This window comes from Anabrus simplex, chromosome 3, assembly GCF_040414725.1.
Source record: "Anabrus simplex isolate iqAnaSimp1 chromosome 3, ASM4041472v1, whole genome shotgun sequence".
Classification (NCBI taxonomy): domain Eukaryota; kingdom Metazoa; phylum Arthropoda; class Insecta; order Orthoptera; family Tettigoniidae; genus Anabrus; species Anabrus simplex.
In genome coordinates this window covers 41,634,600-41,656,114 of record NC_090267.1, presented here as the reverse complement: position 1 = coordinate 41,656,114, position 21,515 = coordinate 41,634,600, and the positions used below count along the sequence as shown (strand labels likewise).

Below are 21,515 nucleotides of genomic sequence, written 5' to 3'. Positions count from 1 at the left end.
AATTAAAGTCCGTGACCTCGTCTGAAGTGCTTATCAGTTAGTTGAAAATTGCTATCAGCAAAAGAAGCACAACGTCTCCCCCATCACAGCGCTCGTTACTGATAACCACGCAACTCTCTTCATGTCTCTGTTTTTGAACTCTTGACCCTTTGTATCGTAAAGGCACAGATATTTTTGTACCTCCATTCTGCGAAGTAAGAGTACAAAACGAACGCAGTATTCAAACAAGAACTCAATACCGCAGCGTTTCTTCTCTCAGGTGTGACCAGGTACTGAGTGCTAAAATCCGCAAAGAAAATGGACATGGGACTATTCTGGATCGGGCGACTTTGTCTCATGTCCCGTGGCGAGAAATCACGCTGTGTGAGCGGTCGGTACAATCCATATTAGGGTTTTGTACTTTTGACACGAGATTTCACACAGTAACGCAGCGTGAAATGACGTGCACATAGCCCTAGCCTCACTAGTGCCTCTCCAAACGCGGAACATATATTCTAAGCAGCTTCTGCAGTACTGCTGCCCATTTTTAAACATGGCCTTAACATCCTTTCACACTGACACGTTCAAATGAGTATTGTGGTTCCAACAGAACTGGTTTTGACATGGACAACACGCCTCACAACTCTGCATATTCTAACAGTTGACGGGAATGTCAACAGGTGACGAGATTCACACAGGGTATCCGACATATGCCGTTAGAATTTTGCTTCTCATCCCAGTGTTTCGAACTTTTTTTTGTTATCTGATATTTCTGGAGGGCCAAATGGCTTTCAGGTTCACTCAACCTACACAAGTGTTATCCACTCCGGAATGTTGTGCCATCCATGCATATTTTGAAACGTAACATCTCATGTTCACCATCATTTATGCGAGAACTACTTGTTCAAAGTCGTATATTGCCAATCACGGTGTATGGTTCAGTTGTATACACTAAAGTATCTAAAACCGTGAACATAAACCTACAGAGGATAAAAAACGCATGTGTCCGTTACATTACAAATGCTAGGCGTGAAGAAGACATAACACCTGATTACATACATTTGAAATGGCCGAAACTTCATGAACGTCGAAAAATCTCAGCTGTTGTTACTACGCAAAAAAAATGCTCAAACTGAAGGCCCTAAACTAACATTATAATGCATTTGAAACTATGGAGTCAGCACATAACAGAGATAATATGGTTTACATAAACTTCCCTTCAAATTCTCCTGCATCGTACCACTAAATTTAACAAATCCTTTGTTTGCACTTTATCACGTTCGTTTAACGTCTTTAACCTTCACCATTTCACAAATAACACTACCTGTACTCAACTAAATCAGTCCTTAACATCTGTCTTCCTGGAGGAGTACGCAAGGGACTGAGATCACGCATTCCTTTGTCTAACAATCAGAAATATGTATATTACTTCGAGAATTGGTCTTCCCACAACATTTGCTTTAGATTCTTGTAGTATAAAATAATAAATAGGTTTAATGTTTTATTTTATTTCTTATTTATGATCTACATATTAGAAGAGTTTACAAAAGTCAGCTTTGACAAATTCGGCCGTGCGGTCCACTGGACCGATTTGCTTAATTTCTGTTTCGTTCTCTCTGGAATTACCTGCTGGCGAATTATGAGATATTGATACGCCTGTATGTTTAGCCAATTTTGAGTAAACATAAAATGAAATAATTAAATAACCACTCCAATAATTGCAGGCAAAGGCTTACCCTAACCCACAATGCATTCTGTACTTAGTGAGTTTCTAAGTGACCAACACACTCATTAATATTCTGATATATGTGATTTTCATTCTTAAAAATATGTTTGCATGCAGCCATGTTTGATTACTACCTGTCAAGCCTCTGATCACTGAATACTACTATTCCCTACTAGATATTCTTTGATAATGTAACCTTTCCCAGCTTCCAAGTATATTCAACAGATGACAGGAACTTACACGTTCCTAAGAGGAGTCTACGTTCAAACAGATCTCATCATGACGTATGCCTTAGACATTATCTGGGAATATTTCTCGAAAGTAACCTAAATACTATAGAAAGAGTGAGTAGAGTATCTAAGAAAGTTCTCCGCCTGGCAAGTAACGCTGCTTTGAGAATGACGTATGAGCTCATAAGACTACCGCTCTGTATTGAAGGACTGCGATTAAAAATGCCAATGCCTTCTACGACACAATACCTAGATTTACATCTAGAACTGCACTATAGAAAATCGAATATACGGATAGATATTTTTTAACAAAGATACGGCATGATACGTTAGAATGGATTTCTGATTACCAATTTAGAGATACAATAATGCGCTTCTTATTAAATGTTCATAAAACCACTGAAAAGGGCAGGCAAAACAATATGACTACGACAGGTATATCAAGAAGGATTATCTGATCTATTTATAACGAATGCTGTGGAGCAGTTTTAATTTTACTGGATGTGGTATCTGAGTTTTAATCTATTCTTAAGTTTAATGTTTGATTTTATATTATAAAGAATTAGTTACTATTTTCATAAACCTGTGAATTATTATATGAAGACGCTACATACATGGGATTTTCAGCTTCAGTGGCATGTCAATTATCAATAAATTCAATTCAATTCAATTCAATTCAATTCAATTCAATTCAATTCAATTCAATTCAATTCAATTCAATTCAATTCAATTCAATTCAATTCAATTCAATTCAATTCAGCTGAGTTCCATTAACGCTGATGGATATAACGGTGATAGATATCACTCTACTGGGCAACGAGCCTCTCATAAATCTTGTTCTTCTTCCTCCGCCACATTTTCCACACCCTAGTGGTATCTCGCGGTCCGAATACAAAGTGTGCCGTGGAGAGGACGAACGCATGTTCTCCATGTGTGAAGGGAGGTATACATTGTTACGTTTCTATGTAATGTGGTATATTGTATGAAGAGGAGTGTACGGGAGCAATTAAAATACCCAGTCCCAGAGTCAGAGGAATTAACAATAAGCAGCATTTACCTTTATTTTAACAACTTGATTTGCGTCGCAACGACGCAGACAGGTCACATGGAGACGATGGAATAGGAAAGATCTAGGATTGAGAAGAAAAAAACCTTGGCCTTAAATAAGATACAGTCCCAGATTTTTCCTGGCATGAAAATGGGAAACCACGTAAAGCCATCAATTTCTTTTTACTCTCAACTGTCCATGCTAACCGTTGATGAGGAATTGTTCTCTGACCTCCTCTCGGTTGAAATTGTTCAGCAGTGCTGGCGTGTCTTTTGAGTACTCTTGAACTTGGCCATGTCATCGCTGGTGCGGATAGCCATGATGGGGTAATGGAACTTACCCTTTGCATCTCTACAATTTCCATCGACCATTGGGTTCTTCAGACTATTTCCCGCTTTCATAAGAATTCCTTCCCTGTTATTCTTGCATTCCATCGCTCACTCTGCTTTCTGTACTGCACTCTTCTCCTCCTCTTTACGCTGACGTTTAATGTTTGCGACAGTGGGGCTCCAACTCATTATCGCCCGAAAGCAAGCTCACAGCTGTGTGACCCAACAATCAGATTAAATTCCCGATTTTATTCCCACCGCCGGCAGCATTGAATATGGTTCTCCGTAGTTTCCCATATTTCACACGAAGCAAATATTTAGCCTGTACCTTAATTAAGGCCACTGGCAGCTTACGTACCTATCCTGACCCTTTGCCATCCTGACATTACCGAACACTTTTAAGGAAAGAAATTGAAGGGTTATAAAAAGCGTGAAGGTGAAACTAGGTCTCACAAACCTAAAACAATGAAGATCGAAAAAGAACACGAGTTGACCAAGCGAGGTTGGATAAAACAGGTGAAAGCGAGGAGACTAGCATACTCAAGTAAGGGCAATATTAGATCAGCTTCAAGACCGTGGTCGCCTACCTGCGCTCACATATTTAGAGCACCCTCAGGTGCACAAATACACTAGCGTCTGCTTCAACACAGCGTAACAACTCCTGTGGCGTCCTGGCAACAACAAAGGTGTAAATAGTGAGATATTCATTAGATCTATTAATATAACTGTACCGTAATCCTACTGGCAGGACGGTCCAAAGGGGTGCGGGCCAAGGATCTGGACTAAGAAAGTAAGGACCAACCCAGAGGCTAAAATGCTCAAGACAATAGGTTAAACAACTTGAATTGAACACTTATTTTACAAATTAATAACAACGAACAGGTTTGGAAGCGCTTGAGAATGAATATGTTTAAGTAGAGGGTTTTGACCCGTTTCCGTTATTCACCTGTAAGTGGGGGAGCAGCCCCATACAATACAGCAATATAATTCTCTCCTCCTACAAGAGAACTAACATCAACGTAAACTATTTGGCTTGGTACCAGATAATATTCGAACAATAACACTACTGGCTTGATATCTAGTTCACAAATTTTCTTTAATAAATTGTTCATCATCCAAAAGTCAATATAAAGTTGACAACCCATTAAGGTACAATTCCAAGCGAAACACATCGCTTCTGAAACTGTACGTCCAGAACATTCTGGCACTTTACATTTTATTCCCTTGAGCCAATTCTTTAGCTCCTACCGTGACTACAAGGCAAAACATAGATAACTAAGGCTCAAGTGCCCACCAATAGCTAATGATAGCTTTAAAACAAACATAGAATTTAACATAAAGTACACTTAGTTTCAAAGTACGTTTTACAATGATAGCTTGCTGATATCAACACACAAACCAAAGATGCCAGATACATGGCTTTACATTATCATTTCTTAATCTCTCCCATCATCCTAGCAACTCTCTCGGAGAACCGGGAGAGGAGGCGCACGAGCGCGCGGGGCATGAAAGAAAGAACCAAAGACGGAAGGAAAGGGAAAGAGGGAAAGGACGCCCCAGGACGGAAAATTTCCTTACCTTGGAGCCATAAGTTAGGAACAGGGAGAGAAGACCTTTATTATGAGACACTGACGGGCGTGATGCAGAGAAGCAAGCATTATTAAATAGATACCAACGAGCTAAATAGCACAGCAACAAACACCAAGTTTTTAAGGGGGGGGGGGGGATAAAATTCACGGCTCAATAACTTGGGAATGAAATTGGTCTTGGATTTGAAATATATCATTTTTTAACTCTTGAGTATTATTTTAGAGATTTGTATGTGCATAAACATCAGTTATGCCGACGACATTTTCCTACTGGGAAGGATGAATGTACGTACGAAGAAATATGGCATTCGGAATAGTCTCAAAAGACAAAAAGAGCAGAGAGTGAGAGTGGAAACATTTAAATACCTGGGATGTCACATTAATTATGACTGGGGACTTGCTCCTGAGATCTCTTGCAGAATTGAACAGGCCAGAACTTCTTTGTAGAAACATAGAAAACTTTTGACAAGCAGTGACGTTTCATTATACTACGGACACGACTACTGCGGCGCTGTTTTCAGCAGTCTACTATACGGCGTTGGGACATGGGTACTAACTGAGGTCATGTGCAACAGATTGCTAGCGTTTGAAATGTGGACGTACGAAAGGGTGTTGAGGATACATTGGACAGGTAAAAGACCAATATAAAAGTTTTGCACCGTATGAGCAAAGAACGAGAAGTTCTCAAAGAATCAAGACAAGGAAGCTGGAACACTTTGGTCATATGATGCAGATCAGTGAATACCACTTTCTGGAAGTAATACTGAAAGGGGAAATTAATGGAAAACGTGGTCCGGGACGAAGTAGAACATCATGGCGTGGCAGTGGTTTGGGTGACGAACCTTACTCTATTCAGAAGAGCTTTCAACAAATAGCAGATTATTCTACTGATCACCAACCTTCTGAGAGGACATGGCATTAGAAGATGAATATAAAGCAAACGAGTAAAACATGTACGTGATGGGCTCATTCTGACAAGTGACAGCAGCCCAGTGAGCAGACTACGAGGTGATGTATCTTTGGATTTCAACGTCAGAAAGCTTTCGTTGTTCTTACGTAAGCTGAGTGGAGCTATTCCTTTTGGTGAGAGCGGTAGAATATTTCAATGGTATCCGCCACCTTTCGTTGGAAGCGTGGATTGATGACCACTGTCCCCCTAGTTGATTCTAACCTAACTTACACTTACATGTTCCAATCTTCTCACTTTCATCCATTCCGTCCGATCTCCCTTGATCAACTCCTGTTCTTTTCCAACCCTCACGGTATTAGGTTTGTGAGGCGTAGGGAGTCTTTCATTTTCAAGCCCTTTGTGGCCCTATCTCGTCTTCTGTCGATTGGCCTACCTTCATTGTTCGAGGTGTCGGACCTGCGGATTGCCAAGTTGAATTTTCTCTTGAAGCAATAAACACCACCACCACTGAGAGGATCACTAATCAGCCTTTTGTTCCAGGTAAAAATCCCTCGCCTGTTATGAATACAGGTCTCCCTGTAAGGACGGGCTCACTATCTCTATATGCACTCCATACTTGTGAAAATTAATGTACTGTTTGTTTAATAACATAATAATATGAAGGTGAAACAAAGTGAAAATGCACGTCATTAAAATTTCTTCCTTACTTTCTTAATTTTCCACAGTGATGATCGTTACAGCGACATGTATTTACTGATTATCTCATTTATGTCAAAGTACATAGCTTTTACACCCAATTAAGCACCTTATTAGCATTAACTATCCATTCATGTATGTGAAGTAAAAATTAACTAAAGATAAAATAAACCAAATGAATGGAAACATTATATCTGAAAACACTACCAATGTAAGAAAAATCTCAACAATGACATCAAACGGCAATGGAAAGGAAAAGAAAAAGCAGTCAAACAAAAAAAATGGGTACACTGGGAAATATGTTGAAACCAGATAGAGAGAATTACCAAAATATTACGATTTCGGCGAATATATTGACTTCATTTGTTACAGTATTATCAGATGTAATTTCTACGAAAGGGGAAGTAGAATGATACAATGTTTTTTTACCAACGAACGTGAAATAATTGGGGCTGACGTGGTGATATTTGGAGGAAATGACCAATTTGTATACATAGACTTCAAGCCTAAAAGGAACAGCGTGCTTCATGATGAAATGTTGTAAAGCAGTTGTTATCTTATATTGCTTCAATGAAGAACGTTAGAAAGAACAAGTGAATACTAATATTATGATTAAGTCTAAAGAGAACTGTGTCACATACAAGTGTAAAGTTAACTTCTCTCCATTCTGTTGCAGTGTATAGACCAGGCCTGGTACTTGTCCGTGGATATGCAGCTCTTTTGGTTGTCCCCTCTGGTGCTGATTCCTCTTTGGAAATGGCCGAAGAAAGGGCTGTACCTCACCGGGGCTTTGTCTATAGCAGGGATTGTTTCCAACTTCGTCATATCATACGTAAAGGAGTACTCCGGAACTACTGTTGGACCAAACGTGTAAGTTGTATTGTTTCCACGACATACTATATTTATCAAAAGAGAGCCATTCGTGCAATCAAATCAAAGTATTCTTGTTTTATTGCTCTTCTTGTTTTTATTTGCTTTCTGGTGATAACAAAATGTGACGATGTAATGTTTTTATTTAGTGATATTTAATCGCTGTCTGGCCCGTTTGTAATTCACCCTGCCTCCAGGTTTGCGTGGTTAGACCGCGCTTGCAAAAACGCAATCAGGCAGAATATTGGTAACACTAATTTATTGTAACGTATTGCCGGGATACATAAATGAAACCAAAAACTGTTAGCGTTAAACTTCTAAACATTTATTAATTAACTACTAAACGCTACATACGAGCACACCAGGACCACAGATTAAACACAGAATGACACAGTTCACGCGCTCTCTCAGTCCTCACCGTTCAATCACACTAATTCACACCCAGTCTTCGTTCACTAACAGTCACAGACTCACACAGTCCCACAGTCACTCTCCCTGCCGCTACCACAGTCCTCAGTTCACAGCCCGCACACCACATCCTCATAGTTCAGTATAACGTACACTGTTCGTACTCCGGTAGAACGTTGTTCACTGTCCCAAGCAGATATCCTGTGTTCTCCTCCACGCCGCGCCCGAGACATGACCCTCACTCGCAGCAGCTGGCACCAATGACTCAACGCCACGTTGATAGAACCACAGAAAGAACACTCAATTACACGGAAGAAAACACTCTACAGACTGCATCCTCAACTTCAGGCTGTCAGCTCAATCAAACTCAAGTCTCTGAACTGAACCCACACACTGAACCGAACTGGACCCTCCCTGGCAAGTCTCGCCTATCATGTACACCTGGGCGGACCTTCGAGAAACTTCGGGACACTAGGAGCTCGTGGAAGCCTTCGCGGACGGAAGGCTCTCGGTTCAAAAGTTCTCGTTGCTTCTGGTCATCACTATACCCGTAATATTGAAAGAAGTATTCTGACAGATAGGGGTGGAGGTGCATTGCACCTGCCATTGCACGGTGTTGCCATATTCCTAGATTTATTTCTTCTTCTCCTCGCTTCCGAATCACTTGCGCGTTCGTTCTGACAGCTCAGAAGTGAGAGGATTGGCGACTCTTAGCAAGACAAGCCGGCCAGCAGGCTCATCTCTATGCCAACCATAACGCCTACTCCCTTCTTTCCACCCATGCAGCAGTACACCGACTTCCCTCTAAGAAGTTTCATGCGGAGACAGTCCGCGTTGCAGCATGAATAAATGTTGTGGCCACATCAGGCTTTCTCAGCCCAACACTGTCGCCGGTACAAGATGAAATCTCGAAGATATGGTCGCCGTCCACACAGGAGACCTATACAACGGTTTAGACACGGTGTCCTGCAGTTGTCACATAGCAATGAGACCGAGAGATGGTGGTTATACGGAATTACTTCAAATGTTAGCCATGGAGTGTGGTCAGAAATCTTGACAGATAATACTGGGGATTATTCTCTTACGAAATTTGTGGTCTCGATGAAGACACTACCGCGAATTATATAATTATTACATAAATAATAATAGACAATGTACAGAAATACAATAAAAACAGCGGAATATGTACCATAATCAAATTATAGGCATGATTTAATCATCTTCATGTTCTTCTTCCTTTGGTGAGCCACTGGCAAATCATGTCACAAAATTGTTTGTTATCTTCAGTTAAGCACTGCGGATTTTGTTTATAATCTTCAAGTATGCATAGTAGAATTTTCTGAACATCTCCTGATGGTTTTCCGTGGTTTCCCATTTTCACACCAGGCAAATGCTGGGGCTGTACCTTAATTAAGGCCACGGCCGATTCCTTCCAACTCCTAGGCCTTTCCTATCCCATCGTCGCCATAAGACCTATCTGTGTCGGTGCGACGTAAAGCCCCTAGCAAAAAAAAATGAACATCTCCTATTTTGGTAGATTTTACAAAAATTCGTCTAACGGAAATAGCTTCATGTGACAAAATGTGTGACGTAAGTGTAATCCTAGCAACCGTGCAGACTGTTGTAAAGTAAGGATGGATAGTCATACGCTGTTACCTAGCAACCATGCAGGCTGTGATATAAAATATGGATGGATAGTCAGACACTGTTACCTAGCGACCATGCAGGCTGTGATGGTAAGTATGGATGGATGGTCAGACACCGTTACCTAGCAACCATGCAGGCTGTGATGTAACGTATGGATGGATGACCAGACAGTGTTACCTAGCAACCATGCAGGCTGTGATGTAACGTATGAATGTATGGCCAGACATTGTTACCTAGCAACCATGCAAGCTGTGATGTAAAGTAAGGATGGATAGTCATACGCTGTTACCTAGCAACCATGCAAGCTGTGATGTAAAGTAAGGATGGATAGTCATACGCTGTTACCTAGCAACCATGCAAGCTGTGATGTAAAGTAAGGATGGATAGTCAGACGCTGTTACCTAGCAACCATGCAGGCTGTGATGTAAAATATGGATGGATAGTCAGACACTGTTACCTAACAACCCTGCAGGCTGTGATGTAAAGTTTGGATGGATGATCAGACACCGTCACCTAACAACCCTGCAGGCTGTGATGTAAAGTTTGGATGGATGATCAGACACCGTCACCTAGCAACCCTGCAGGCTGTGATGTAAAGTTTGGATGGATGATCAGACACCGTTACCTGGCAACAATGCAGGCTGTGACTTAATGTATGGATGTATAGTCAGATACTGTTACCTAGCAACCGGGCAGGCTATGGCTTATGGCTGGTGGTCACCTGAAATTAGCAGCCTTTGACGGATGGCCCTGACTGGAGACATAGCTATGATCACTGGAAGAGGACCCTGTTACTGTGCTGGAATAACGTTACGAATATATGATGATTATGATTCATGATCATTCAATTTTCGTATAGGAAAAGTTAACACCTTTTTTCTTTACTTTTATTGGAAATGGCCCCGTGTCTGGTTATATGTTTGGAATTTCTGGCTCTGCCTTACATCCACCATTTACAGAGTCCATGTATGAATGTCTTTTCTTTAATAATTCCGGGAAAATAGCGATAATAATCTGAATTTTACGTTTAGTAAGTAGCTATGTGAGGAGCACATTGAGTTAATATTATTTTTATATAACGTGACCAATTTCCGAAATGCGTACGTCATCTAACTTCTGCCCTAGTCATCCTAAGTGGAGCGTAAAGGTCTCTGATGCATGATGCAGACATCATGGGTCGGTATTTGCGTTCAGAAGTCAATATGAAGCAAACAAAGCCTTCTCGAACCCGGGTAACTTTGACCTTCACGACTGCAGAGCAATCGTTGAAGTGCCGTCATTTCGGGTTCGGAGAGAGAGAGAATGTTCTAATGGTAATTCAGATGAGGTGGGCTGGAATGCCTGCTTTCTTCACGTTCGGATTTCTGAGTGGCAGACCGGAAAAGGCTCAGACACCTGAGGAAAACTATTTTGACTATTTTGAGGCGTTGGTCAATAACAACTGTTCAGTTTGTGATGAATTAGGAAGATTCAGTTCTGCTTACTCTACTTGTGTTTGGACCACTGTCTTATCATTGCACTGGATATCAAAGAGTAATAAGAGAGTACGAGATTGCCTTAAAATATTCCTCATATGATTCCAAATACTGTGCATTTTGATCAAATATAGTAATAGAATATTATAGACCTATCCAGTACATTGTTTAGAGTCATACATTTCCTTGGTGAAATGAATATTATTTTTACGACCGGATGCCCTTCCTGATGTCAACATAATGAGAGGAGTTAATGAGATGAATTTAATGACGTGTTATCGTCGCTTCTATGCCAAAACCGCGAATGTGAAAGTACTCTTCATATCCATTACATTCCTTAAAAGTAGTCACGCATCCAAGCCACATGTTGACATGCAGTCCATCAGAACAATTTTCGCTGAGTTCAGTTTCCTATGCGTGAGTTTAAAGGAGCTGGTAAATATGTCGTTCACACATACATTCATACAGTACGGCACAGTAAGGTTCATTTTCCTATACACAATAACACAGGAAAATGAACTCAACGAAATTTGTTCGGATGGACTGAAAATCAACATGTGGCTGGGAGGCGTGACGAGTCTTAAGGGAAATAATGGATAGGAAGAGCATTCTTTACTCGCGGTTTTGACATAAGAGCGGTGATATATAATAGTAGGAAGGGAGAGTGTGAAACTCAGTGCCGGCACAGAAGGGATGGTGACGGACGAATCACCGTCAACAGCGTCATTATGGACAGCTAGCATTTGGGAATATTTAAATCTGTAAGTTATTTTGTAAGCTGCAGGTTACATTTTGCACTGTCAGCAGTTTCCTTTTTATGGCATCTTGCCCATTGGTCCGTTAAGAGAGGTAGCATATCCTCCGTATTCTTTAATTTCCTTTATATTTGTCAGTTGATCATTCTTACATTGGATTCTTCTCTGTGTTCCAGGAGAAATGGCGAAGATTTCGATAAGCTATTGTACAACCCAACCCATGCGAGGTTCGTACCCTATTTATTGGGTGTCCTTTTGGGGTATCTGCTGGTCTATCTCAAGTCGAGGAAGATAACCGTCAAATTCACTAAGGTAAGTTTCTTCTTGCCCGAAACTGTGGTGTAGTGGTCACGGGTTCTGCCACAAAATTTAAAAAGTGGTACGGGGTCTTGAACAGGGGGCACTCAGCCTCAGGATGTCAACTCGGTAGAGGGGTTTCAAACTGCCTCCTCAGCCATCCTCGAAGTGTATTTCCGTGCTTTCCCACTTCATCTCCAGGCAAATGCCGGGATGATACCTAACTTAAGACCATGGGAGCGTCCCTACCTCTTTTCTTCTCTGCATACCCCTCGCAATACTCCCATCACCCACAAGGCCCTTGTTTCTTCTTTAGTACATTCGCGTATATTAAACTCTTCCATTCCAGGCTCGCTTTAAGGCGGAATTGAATACATGTCCCACTCACGCCATAACTCGGATTTCAGATGTCCCAAATTCTTCTAATTCCAATTCAGTTGTGGTTTTCAACACGGAGTGGTACTACTGTATATGTAAAGATCACCGTAAACATACATATTATCAAATAAATTCCCAGGTAGGTGTATGTCTGCGTTTCTATGGGCTAATCTCAAGAACCACTGATGGGATTCCCACATGTTCGTTTCACCACACTACAGAGCATGAGTTAGCATTCACATAACCTTTCGAAATAGTGAAAGATATTACTGACTTACGTCCAGTTTTGAACCAAGGTATACTTTTAATCCAATGAGAGAAAACAAATGGCATTATCAATATTGTCTGTTTTACATATACAAGTAACAACTGAACGAAACAAAGATTCATCGTACAGCAGCCTTGGAGAGATTGGGACTATCAAGTGGCTGCTAGTCGTCCCGAAGTCTTGAAGATTACGAGGTGTCGTGTGGTCGAATCCTCTCTTCAGTTACTCTTGGCTTTCTAAACCGGGATGTAACAATTAATAGCAGTGATACGAATAAAACTCCATCTGTTTCAACACTCTAATTTATTTCAAGATGACCCAATAAATACACACACATACACACACATATATTTAAACATACACGATTCTTATAAATGGCCACGCTTAGTAATTACAAGTCTATTCACAAATCCCTCTTTCTTACGGCCCGTTGTTACCAGAGGACGGCTAATTCTTACTTTCACTTCCTTAAGTCCAGTCAACTTGTAGGGAAGATGTATGTAGACCACTGAATTTAAACACAGTGCCACTGGCCACAAAAAATACGATGATTGTTCGTTGGTTCGACTCCACAGATAGTCCAGTAATTCACACTGTCACATGCAGCGAACAACTAAATAGTTACACAGTATTCAACAGCAGGACGATACTCACAACAGCGAACATTAACACAGGTACATTTACCTTGACACTCGAGATAGCGGCTTCTCTCGCTGAGCACCAGTTCGCAGAATTACACGACCACACAATACAGTCTCCCGTTCTTTCGTCTCCACCTACACACTGGTCTCTCCGACACCACAGCAACAGCTCGCTCACAGGGGCCTTGCGTTTATATCTCGATGTTGGGCCACTAGAACATTTAGGGCTCGGCTGGAGGTCAAGCTTCCCGTCGTATCTTTCAGAAATCGCATAGAGGAACTATATGAAGAGAACAACAAAGGAAGGGCCGTGGCATGTCTTCGGGTGGCCTGGGAAGTTTCCCGAGCTGACTTAGTCATCCCCTTTCAGGTAATTCTGAAGGGGCTGCGACAAGGCTAACGGTCGCTTGAGCGTATAACAATAGAAATGAAAGTCCACCACTATGAGGTTAAATTGCTCTTCAAGCAATCACATAAGAACCAATAAGAAAAATAAAATAACTGTCGATATTAACAACAAGCGCAGTCATTTGGATGAGGAACTTGACTATTTTGAAGCATTCATATAATTTTTTATGGTAACCCTTACTACCGAACATGGTCAACTATGGTCGTCTTGCAAATAATTTAGATGTATATGTATGAAAATTTACAAATTAATTATAGTCCTATTATTTATCATCAGAGAAAGATACAGTTTAAGTTAGAGCTAATTATTATTCCGCACACGAAACCAAATCTTTCTCGGCTAACAGTGCCTCATCCTCAACGATAGGTTCCAAGTATACCGGTATGTGGAAGAATTGCTGGGCAAAAAGAATACTGCGTAAGAGTCTATGACAATATGAACAGTCATTCAAAAAACAAAATTTTCCTGTTTTCCTGTTTTCCGTATCACTAATACGTCTCCCGCTCATGGCAGTGCATCAACGGCTGCTAATTTCAGATGAGAACCAGCCATAACACACAGCCTGCACGGTTGCTAGATAACATTGACCATCCAACCATACCTTAAATCACTGTATGTACGGTTATTATGGTTACACTTCTGTCATTTATTTTGTCGCGTTACGTTAAATGAATTCTCTGATGACCTCCAGCCATTAGATATATTTATGTGAAAAAGGGAATAAGGTCATGGAGCTGTGTAAGTTCCACCGAAGAACATTTTCCTCAGAAAGAATTGAACGTAGATATATATTGTTTGTTGTGGGTATCACAGTGTTTGTATGTACACCACTGATCACAAGAATTCCGGGTGGACCGGGCGAGTTGGCCGTGCGCGTAGAGGCGCGCGGCTGTGAGCTTGCATCCGGGAGATAGTAGGTTCGAATCCCACTATCGGCAGCCCTGAAGATGGTTTCCCATGGTTTCCCATTTTCACACCAGGCAAATGCTGTGGCTGTACCTTAATTAAGGCCACGGCCGCTTCCTTCTAACTCCTAGGCCTTTCCTATCCCATCGTCGCCATAAGACCTATTTGTGTCGGTGCGACGTAAAGCCCCTAGCAAAAAAAAATTCCGGGTGGAAAGAAGAACAGATAGCGTTCGGGCGTAGATTTTTTCCAATCCTTTGGATGGAGGAAGGCTATGTGTGGCAACGTGACATGTGTTCGTGTTCTAAGATATGTGTCCTCTGATATTACTCTCTCAGAGGTCACTCCCATAACCGTTTTCTCGGGAACTGATTAAGATATTTCCATGGTTATATATTCTGGCTATACTGGCTTCTCCTAATCAAGGGGAATAATTATGAGAATATCTTATTTTTATTTATCACAACTCATCTCCCATTTTTGGGGGGATTGTAAATAATATTTTTAATTTACATGTCTATTAAATGTAAGCATTGACTGAGTCCTTTCTACGATTTCCCATAATTATATTAAGAAAAAGCATGGTATGGTGTTTTAGTAAAAGAGTGCCTTTGAATGAAACACGAATCGCCTTACAACCTCCATAGTGAAGGTTACCTCCCTTCATCTTATTTTCATGGGTCAAAATTTTATTTCCATGCATATTTTACTCCATAATTTGTCAATTCTTCATTTGACAATGCTTACAAAATTTCTGTTGAAGAGTAATTTAATATGACGTATATTGACGAAAATAATGGTAATTTTTTCTTTCAATAATCGGGCGAGACGCCATTTGGCAGTGAGGTCGTGATCCAGAACACCAACATTACAGCCAGCCTTCACACAATAGTTTTTGAAAGAGGAGAATTTGACCCTCAATGAACTGACATATGAACCCTTGCGGTTCCTCCCTTCATTTCCCTCTCTACCACCAATTTAAGGTCGACATAGGGAGTAATGTGGGCAGGCGGCGAAGCAAGTACCTTCTTCTCCATGGGTGTCTGGTTCATGTGCGGGTGCAGAAAAGAAACGTACACACTACGATGAGTACCCAGGTTTGAGCATAAACAACAAAACCGAAAATCCTTCCCATCTGTGGGTGTCTGCTTCATGTTAGATCTCCCGTTGTTCGCCCTCTCCACCACCCCCCACCCCCTCTACACTCACTCTTCAGGTGTTACCATGTGTTATGCTTCCGCATGAATCTGACGAATGAAAGAGAGAGTGTAAGCTGGTACTGGGCGGTTCTGAGAGCTGTACTGATTCCCTTGCCTGTCGTGATATTTAAATGAACACTCGTGTACATGAGAGAGAGTCAATATCAGAGTGTTGGAGTGAGTGAGCAGTAGTAGAGATCGTCGAGGGTGTCGTCGCTGAGTGCTTTGCAGAAGTACGACGAAACCAAATATGAATGTTGTTGTTGTTGGGTATTCAGGCCAAAAGCTGGTTTGATCTTCCACAGTTCCACCAAAAGCTATCATAATGTTCGGTCAGTATATATTTTTATGGAAAAATACGTTTAATACCGCGGATATTGTAATTAAAAATCACAAGTTATTAACTTAACATCTCGCAAACTTCAGACCACTGCTACAAGTGGAAATATTGTTATAAATTTAATAAAAGTAATTTGTTGACGATATTTTGATTAGAGCTCAAAATACAGCATACTTACACTAATTCAATATATTACTTCTTAATTCCTGTCAGGTACTTTTCTTCAGCAGAACATTAGTGTTCGAGGACATTTTCAAGTCTTTCTTCTACAGCAATGCTATGCTATCTTTCCAATATGGTGGGTGTTATCTTCTGTTTCAGATAGTAACTCTACTTCTGTGGGTGGCAGCAGGCGTTCTCCTACCTCTTACTCTGTGTATTGTCAACGTTTATCGGCAACCTGGCTATGAATTCAACAACTTTTCAGCAGCTCTTTATCACTCATTGGGGAGACCAGGATGGGGTCTCGGCATAGCTTTGGTTGTATTCTTGTGCCACACTGGATATGGAGGTGAGTTCTAAACTCCCCGCTAATACATAGATAGACGAACAGGCTTAATCTGCCATCAGTGAGTAGAAAATTTGTTTTAAACAATCTTGGTTCAGGAAATGTTTCTCTCATAATATATTGTCCTTGAAACCCCTACCTCCCTATCACATTATTTATCTGTTACAAATTACAAGTAAAAATTACAAAATGCCGTACAGTTGAACCTCGTGTATATGCTATTTACTTTTAAGATTTTCGCAGTTATACGCTAAATGTTTTAAGCACAGGAATTCGTCCATTAATAATTAGCACAATTGTGCAGTTTTAGATAATGTATTTTCATTAATACGTCACGATTATCTGGTCCCCATGAATGAACAATATTAAGTTACATACTCACATATACGTTATTCAATTTTGAGGATATGAGACACACAGAGGCGAAACATTGTATTAATGTAACGCATTGTTGAAGCGCACGTGTATATAACCGTCTAGTATATAATAGTGTGGAAGGATCTAAGAAGCAAAGAAAAATTTGGCGATTTATTTAAAACCAGTATACAGTACCAGAATTCTGTCTGTATGCAAGTACTCTAAGTAAATTACGTACTCTAATTACTGTAGTTCGTGTGTTGGATTGATTTATTAATTGTTATGGAATAGTTTGAGCAATAATATAATAATTCAGTCTCATTTCCATAAGAAAATTCACTTTTACGTTTTCTCATTTATAGATTATTTTAGCAGCCGTCTCCCGTTAAAATATGTAACTGAGGTTCATCTGTGATATTAAATCTTCTAATATATAATTGTAAACGCTATCATTTGAAACGGTGTACCTGTGTTAGGAATTAAATAATAAAAATAGTAATCACAATTTCATGGGCAATAATATTCAAAATTAAATAGGAAAGAATGCGGTATGCGGTATGTCAAGTACAATTGAAATTACGATCATGCTCTGAATATCATGGTACATGCTCACTCTCACGTATCAGTCCACCGTTTGAATTCTATTATTCTAGGACAACACTGGTTGTTAGACAATTTAAATAGTAGTACAAGTCTCAAATTGAATTCAAGGTGCTGGTATCACTCGTAAATTTGCTAATTACATGCCTATTTTTCTGCAATCACTGTTGTCACAGGCTGCTGAGAGAAAAGTGTACAGGAAGATATACACCTGTTTGATCCAATACCCTTCTAATGAACAGCATGGTTTTGTACGTAAGCGTTCCACTATACCAAACCTCGGCTTATATTGTAATTGCATCTCCCAGTCTTCGGATAATGGCTCAGAGATCGACTCCATATATACTAGTCTCTCGAAAACGTTCGTCAGAGTGCAAAGTGCCCTTATTCATTATAGAATGGCTGAAATTTTATGTATCCGGTAGCACTTGGCTCGTAGAATCTGAAGGATTTACAACTTTTCCTTACTACTCTACAACAGGTGTCCACAAAGTTCAATTCTAGGCCCCTTCTATTCATTTGGTGATAAATGCTTTCCTTTCTATTTTTCAGTCGAGCAATTGTCTCCTATGCGCTGATGATTTAAAAATATTCAAGGTAATAGTGTCTGAAAACGACTGTAAATTTTCCGAATCAGATGCTCTTGGTATGGGTGAGTGGTGTAAGAAGTGGATGTTGCAGGTCAATGTTCCGAAGTGCAGTGAAATCAGCTTCACTCGTAAGAGATTCCCCGTCAAGTATAATTATGATTTCAATGGCGTATACTTAAACCGTGTTGGCAAGATCAGTGACTTAGGTATCATATTAAACAATACAAATGATCTCTCCTTCCAGGACCATGTGGATTTTATAACAAGTAAATCTCTTAGGTATTTGGGTTTTCTTAAGAAAATTGTAGGGATTTAATTGCTGGTCTAACCCTGAAAATTCGGTATATTTCCTATATTATGTAAGGTTTGGAATATGGTTCCGAGATCTGGATACCTTCCCAAAAATATTTTATTGGCTCACTATAGAGTGTGTAGGTAGAATTGATGAAGTGATTGACTTACAGGGGCTTCGGAATTAAGATGACGTATTCATTATATGAAGTATTTCGCCAACAGTGGCAAATGGATGAGTTACTTCTGTGTCGCAAATTTCTTAAAGCAATATTCGCAATAAAATGCATAACAAATAGAATAAATTGTCTGGAGCTCCTACATCTGATACCACTTCATGTTCCGGCACGAAACACAAGACACAGAGTTACCTTTAATGAGACTAAGTGTGGAACTGAAAACCGCAGGAGTTCGTGGTTAATACAGGCACTGCGGACACTGAACAATGTTGGATAATCCATGGATTGCTTCTGTTCTGATATAAAGACAATTAGAAAGGCAGCATTACATACGGCAATGTAATAGATATCTGTGTAGTATTGTAAGATGTTAGTTTTTAACATTACAGTTTGGAAATATTTGTAAATAACATGTAATTATATGTAAATAATAAGCTAGGCCTAGCTGTAGGAAATATATTATAGGTGCAATACGCCATCGGTAATTCCGAATAGCCTGCTGGTGGTTAATAAATCGATCTATATATTGATCCTATGACCTTTGAGTCATAAGGAGCCAGAGTCCAAATTTCATTACGTGAGGCACTATATAATTCCAGCGCGCCAGGTCATGAGGAGCCCTAGTTGCATTTTTATTTCTGACCAGAGACGGCACGTGGATATCAGGTGGGATGAGTCTCATTCTCGCACACCAGAAATTACTCTCTCACATGTGTATAATATGCAGGAATACAAAGTAATTTGGAGTGGAACTATTTTGTTCAAATTCCGTTTTAAGAAGAATTGGCGACGAAACCGCCGTGGCAAACACCAGGACGCCGTAAATGAAACAATTTGGTTATTAGTGGTAAAGACGTTAATCCGTTAAAACCCCAAAAGGAAAATTATTGCAAAGGCACGCCTGTTTGTTTAAACTCTGTTAAATCGACCAAAATATAGTGCCTACCTTACGAGCTCATTTAAAGACTCATATTTGTTAAGATAAACCGTCAATTCTTATCATCGGCACCGCTACTAAACTAAACAATTATGCGTTATTTTAGAATCAGCCCTAATTACATTTTCTGTAAGGTAAAAACTGTGTTAGTATACATTTGTCGGTAAATGCAGAAGGCATGGGAGTGGGAGAAACATTTATAAAACCACGCCATGCCATCTGAAATTGCCCATTGTGCCAGTGAATTCTAAGCGACTCCACGCACTTCGGAATAACATTGCAAACTTGTTGGGAAGACTAAGTCCCAAAAGGGAAGATAGGTTTGACCGAAAGTGTCTATAACATCACCTCCAATTATAGATAGGTTAGAAGGTGAATCGACGGTATTTCAAAATCGGAAATTACCATGCCGATTCAGGTTCAGGCAACAGACGGTCATTCTAAAGCCGAAATCCTGCAGTTGAATTAGAAAATATCATTGTTGTATAATAAAGTATTGCGTGTGCGAATTGATGGTTTGAAGCGGGTTCGGTTCGAGCGTAGAAGAGACGTGTGCAGGACATTTTTATTTTTATATGCCATTATTTTAAGATTAATGGTATAAAATAAATCAATAAAATATGTGTTACTCAGGATAGGAATCCTGTTGATAGGAAGAGTGTGTATTATAAATCCGCTATCTGATGGGATAGCTGGATAAGTGATTGAGACAGGCTGGTTGGCCTGTAACGATGCAACGATGCGATGTAAGCTACCCTTTGCAAAGTGCATTTGTTTATTTCATTATGTCACAATTTTATTTGTGTATCTGTGACGCACTTTGGTCACCCTTTTTATTTCGTGGATATGTAACGGGTATAAGACGAAAGGTCATTTTATGTTTCATGGATAATCGGTAGAGCCACGAAAGTAGCGTCTAAAATGTTGTACCGTAGTGGACTTGATGGTTGTAAAACGAATGTAAAGTCGAGAGCGGAGTGTCACTTCAGTACGTTTATTCCTATGTTTGTTGTTTGCTTAAAATAATCATTTATCGCGAAATTCTGTCCTGTATAAAGATGCAATTCTCGTAAGTGTAATCCATGGTTTACCATTTAGAGCGATTGTGAGGTATTGATGGAATGACAACCACTGCGAAGAGCACGTCGTAATGTGTTCGGAGCTGTAGAATTTGTCTGGGAAGGTATGAGGTGGAACTGGCGTATGATTTGTAGAAGGGAAGTGTTATTTCAAACGTCTATTAAAATCTGTGTAGAATATATGAGGGGAATATAAGGGTAAATGATTTGTAAGTCAAGTTGAGAGTTTCGAGTTCGAAATACTTTTATGTCAGACTCAGATATGCGAGGTGAAATTGTTAATTTGTCACAGCTTTTATTATGTAACAACATAGTGGATCCGTGTAAAAGTTTTTCCTTATTATTTTCGTGTAGAGATTTTCAGGTAGCAAGTGGTTCAAGTGTTGCAGATTTAGGAGGAAGTGTGGATCAGCTGGTTGAAATCCTCTAGTGTTGAAGAGGTGTGTGTTGCCGGGACTTTTCATCGTAGGGAACGCGAGGATTTATTAGTCTAATTTAATGATGTGGGAATAGGGCCATTCCATTGTTAGGATACTACGTGAAACTGTGGTGGCTAGGAACACTTCAAGTTAGGTTTTTAATTAAAAAATTTTAATATTCTGTGTTGGTTCAGTATTGTCTTTCATGCGAGTTTTCATCGGCGCGAGATTTCATTTTTATACAGTTAGAGATAACGTGTTTGTTTTCATAGAGGTTACGGGAGGGGCTCTTCCTTCCAGGTATAAAAGCCATCTGTTTCGGTGAGCGAGCCAGCTTGTTTGTCAGAAAGGATTTGTAACTGAGATTTTGTCATTTATAATAAATGTTTGGAAATGGATTCCATTACTTAAGAAGAGAATCGTTTGGTTGAGATAGGTGCCACGAACATGATACG

The 21,515-nt window shown here is 40.0% G+C and overlaps 1 protein-coding gene across 1 annotated transcript in view; it reads left to right on the top strand.

Moving 5' to 3' along the window:
• The window catches only part of LOC136866635 (nose resistant to fluoxetine protein 6), an 88,713-nt gene that overhangs the window by 34,969 nt on the left and 32,229 nt on the right, over nt 1-21,515 (top strand). The window contains exons 8-10 of the mRNA XM_068226988.1: nt 7,184-7,377; nt 11,839-11,974; nt 16,422-16,611. Coding sequence (XP_068083089.1) covers nt 7,184-7,377; nt 11,839-11,974; nt 16,422-16,611 — 520 coding nt within the window. The remainder of the gene's footprint in view (nt 1-7,183; nt 7,378-11,838; nt 11,975-16,421; nt 16,612-21,515) is intronic.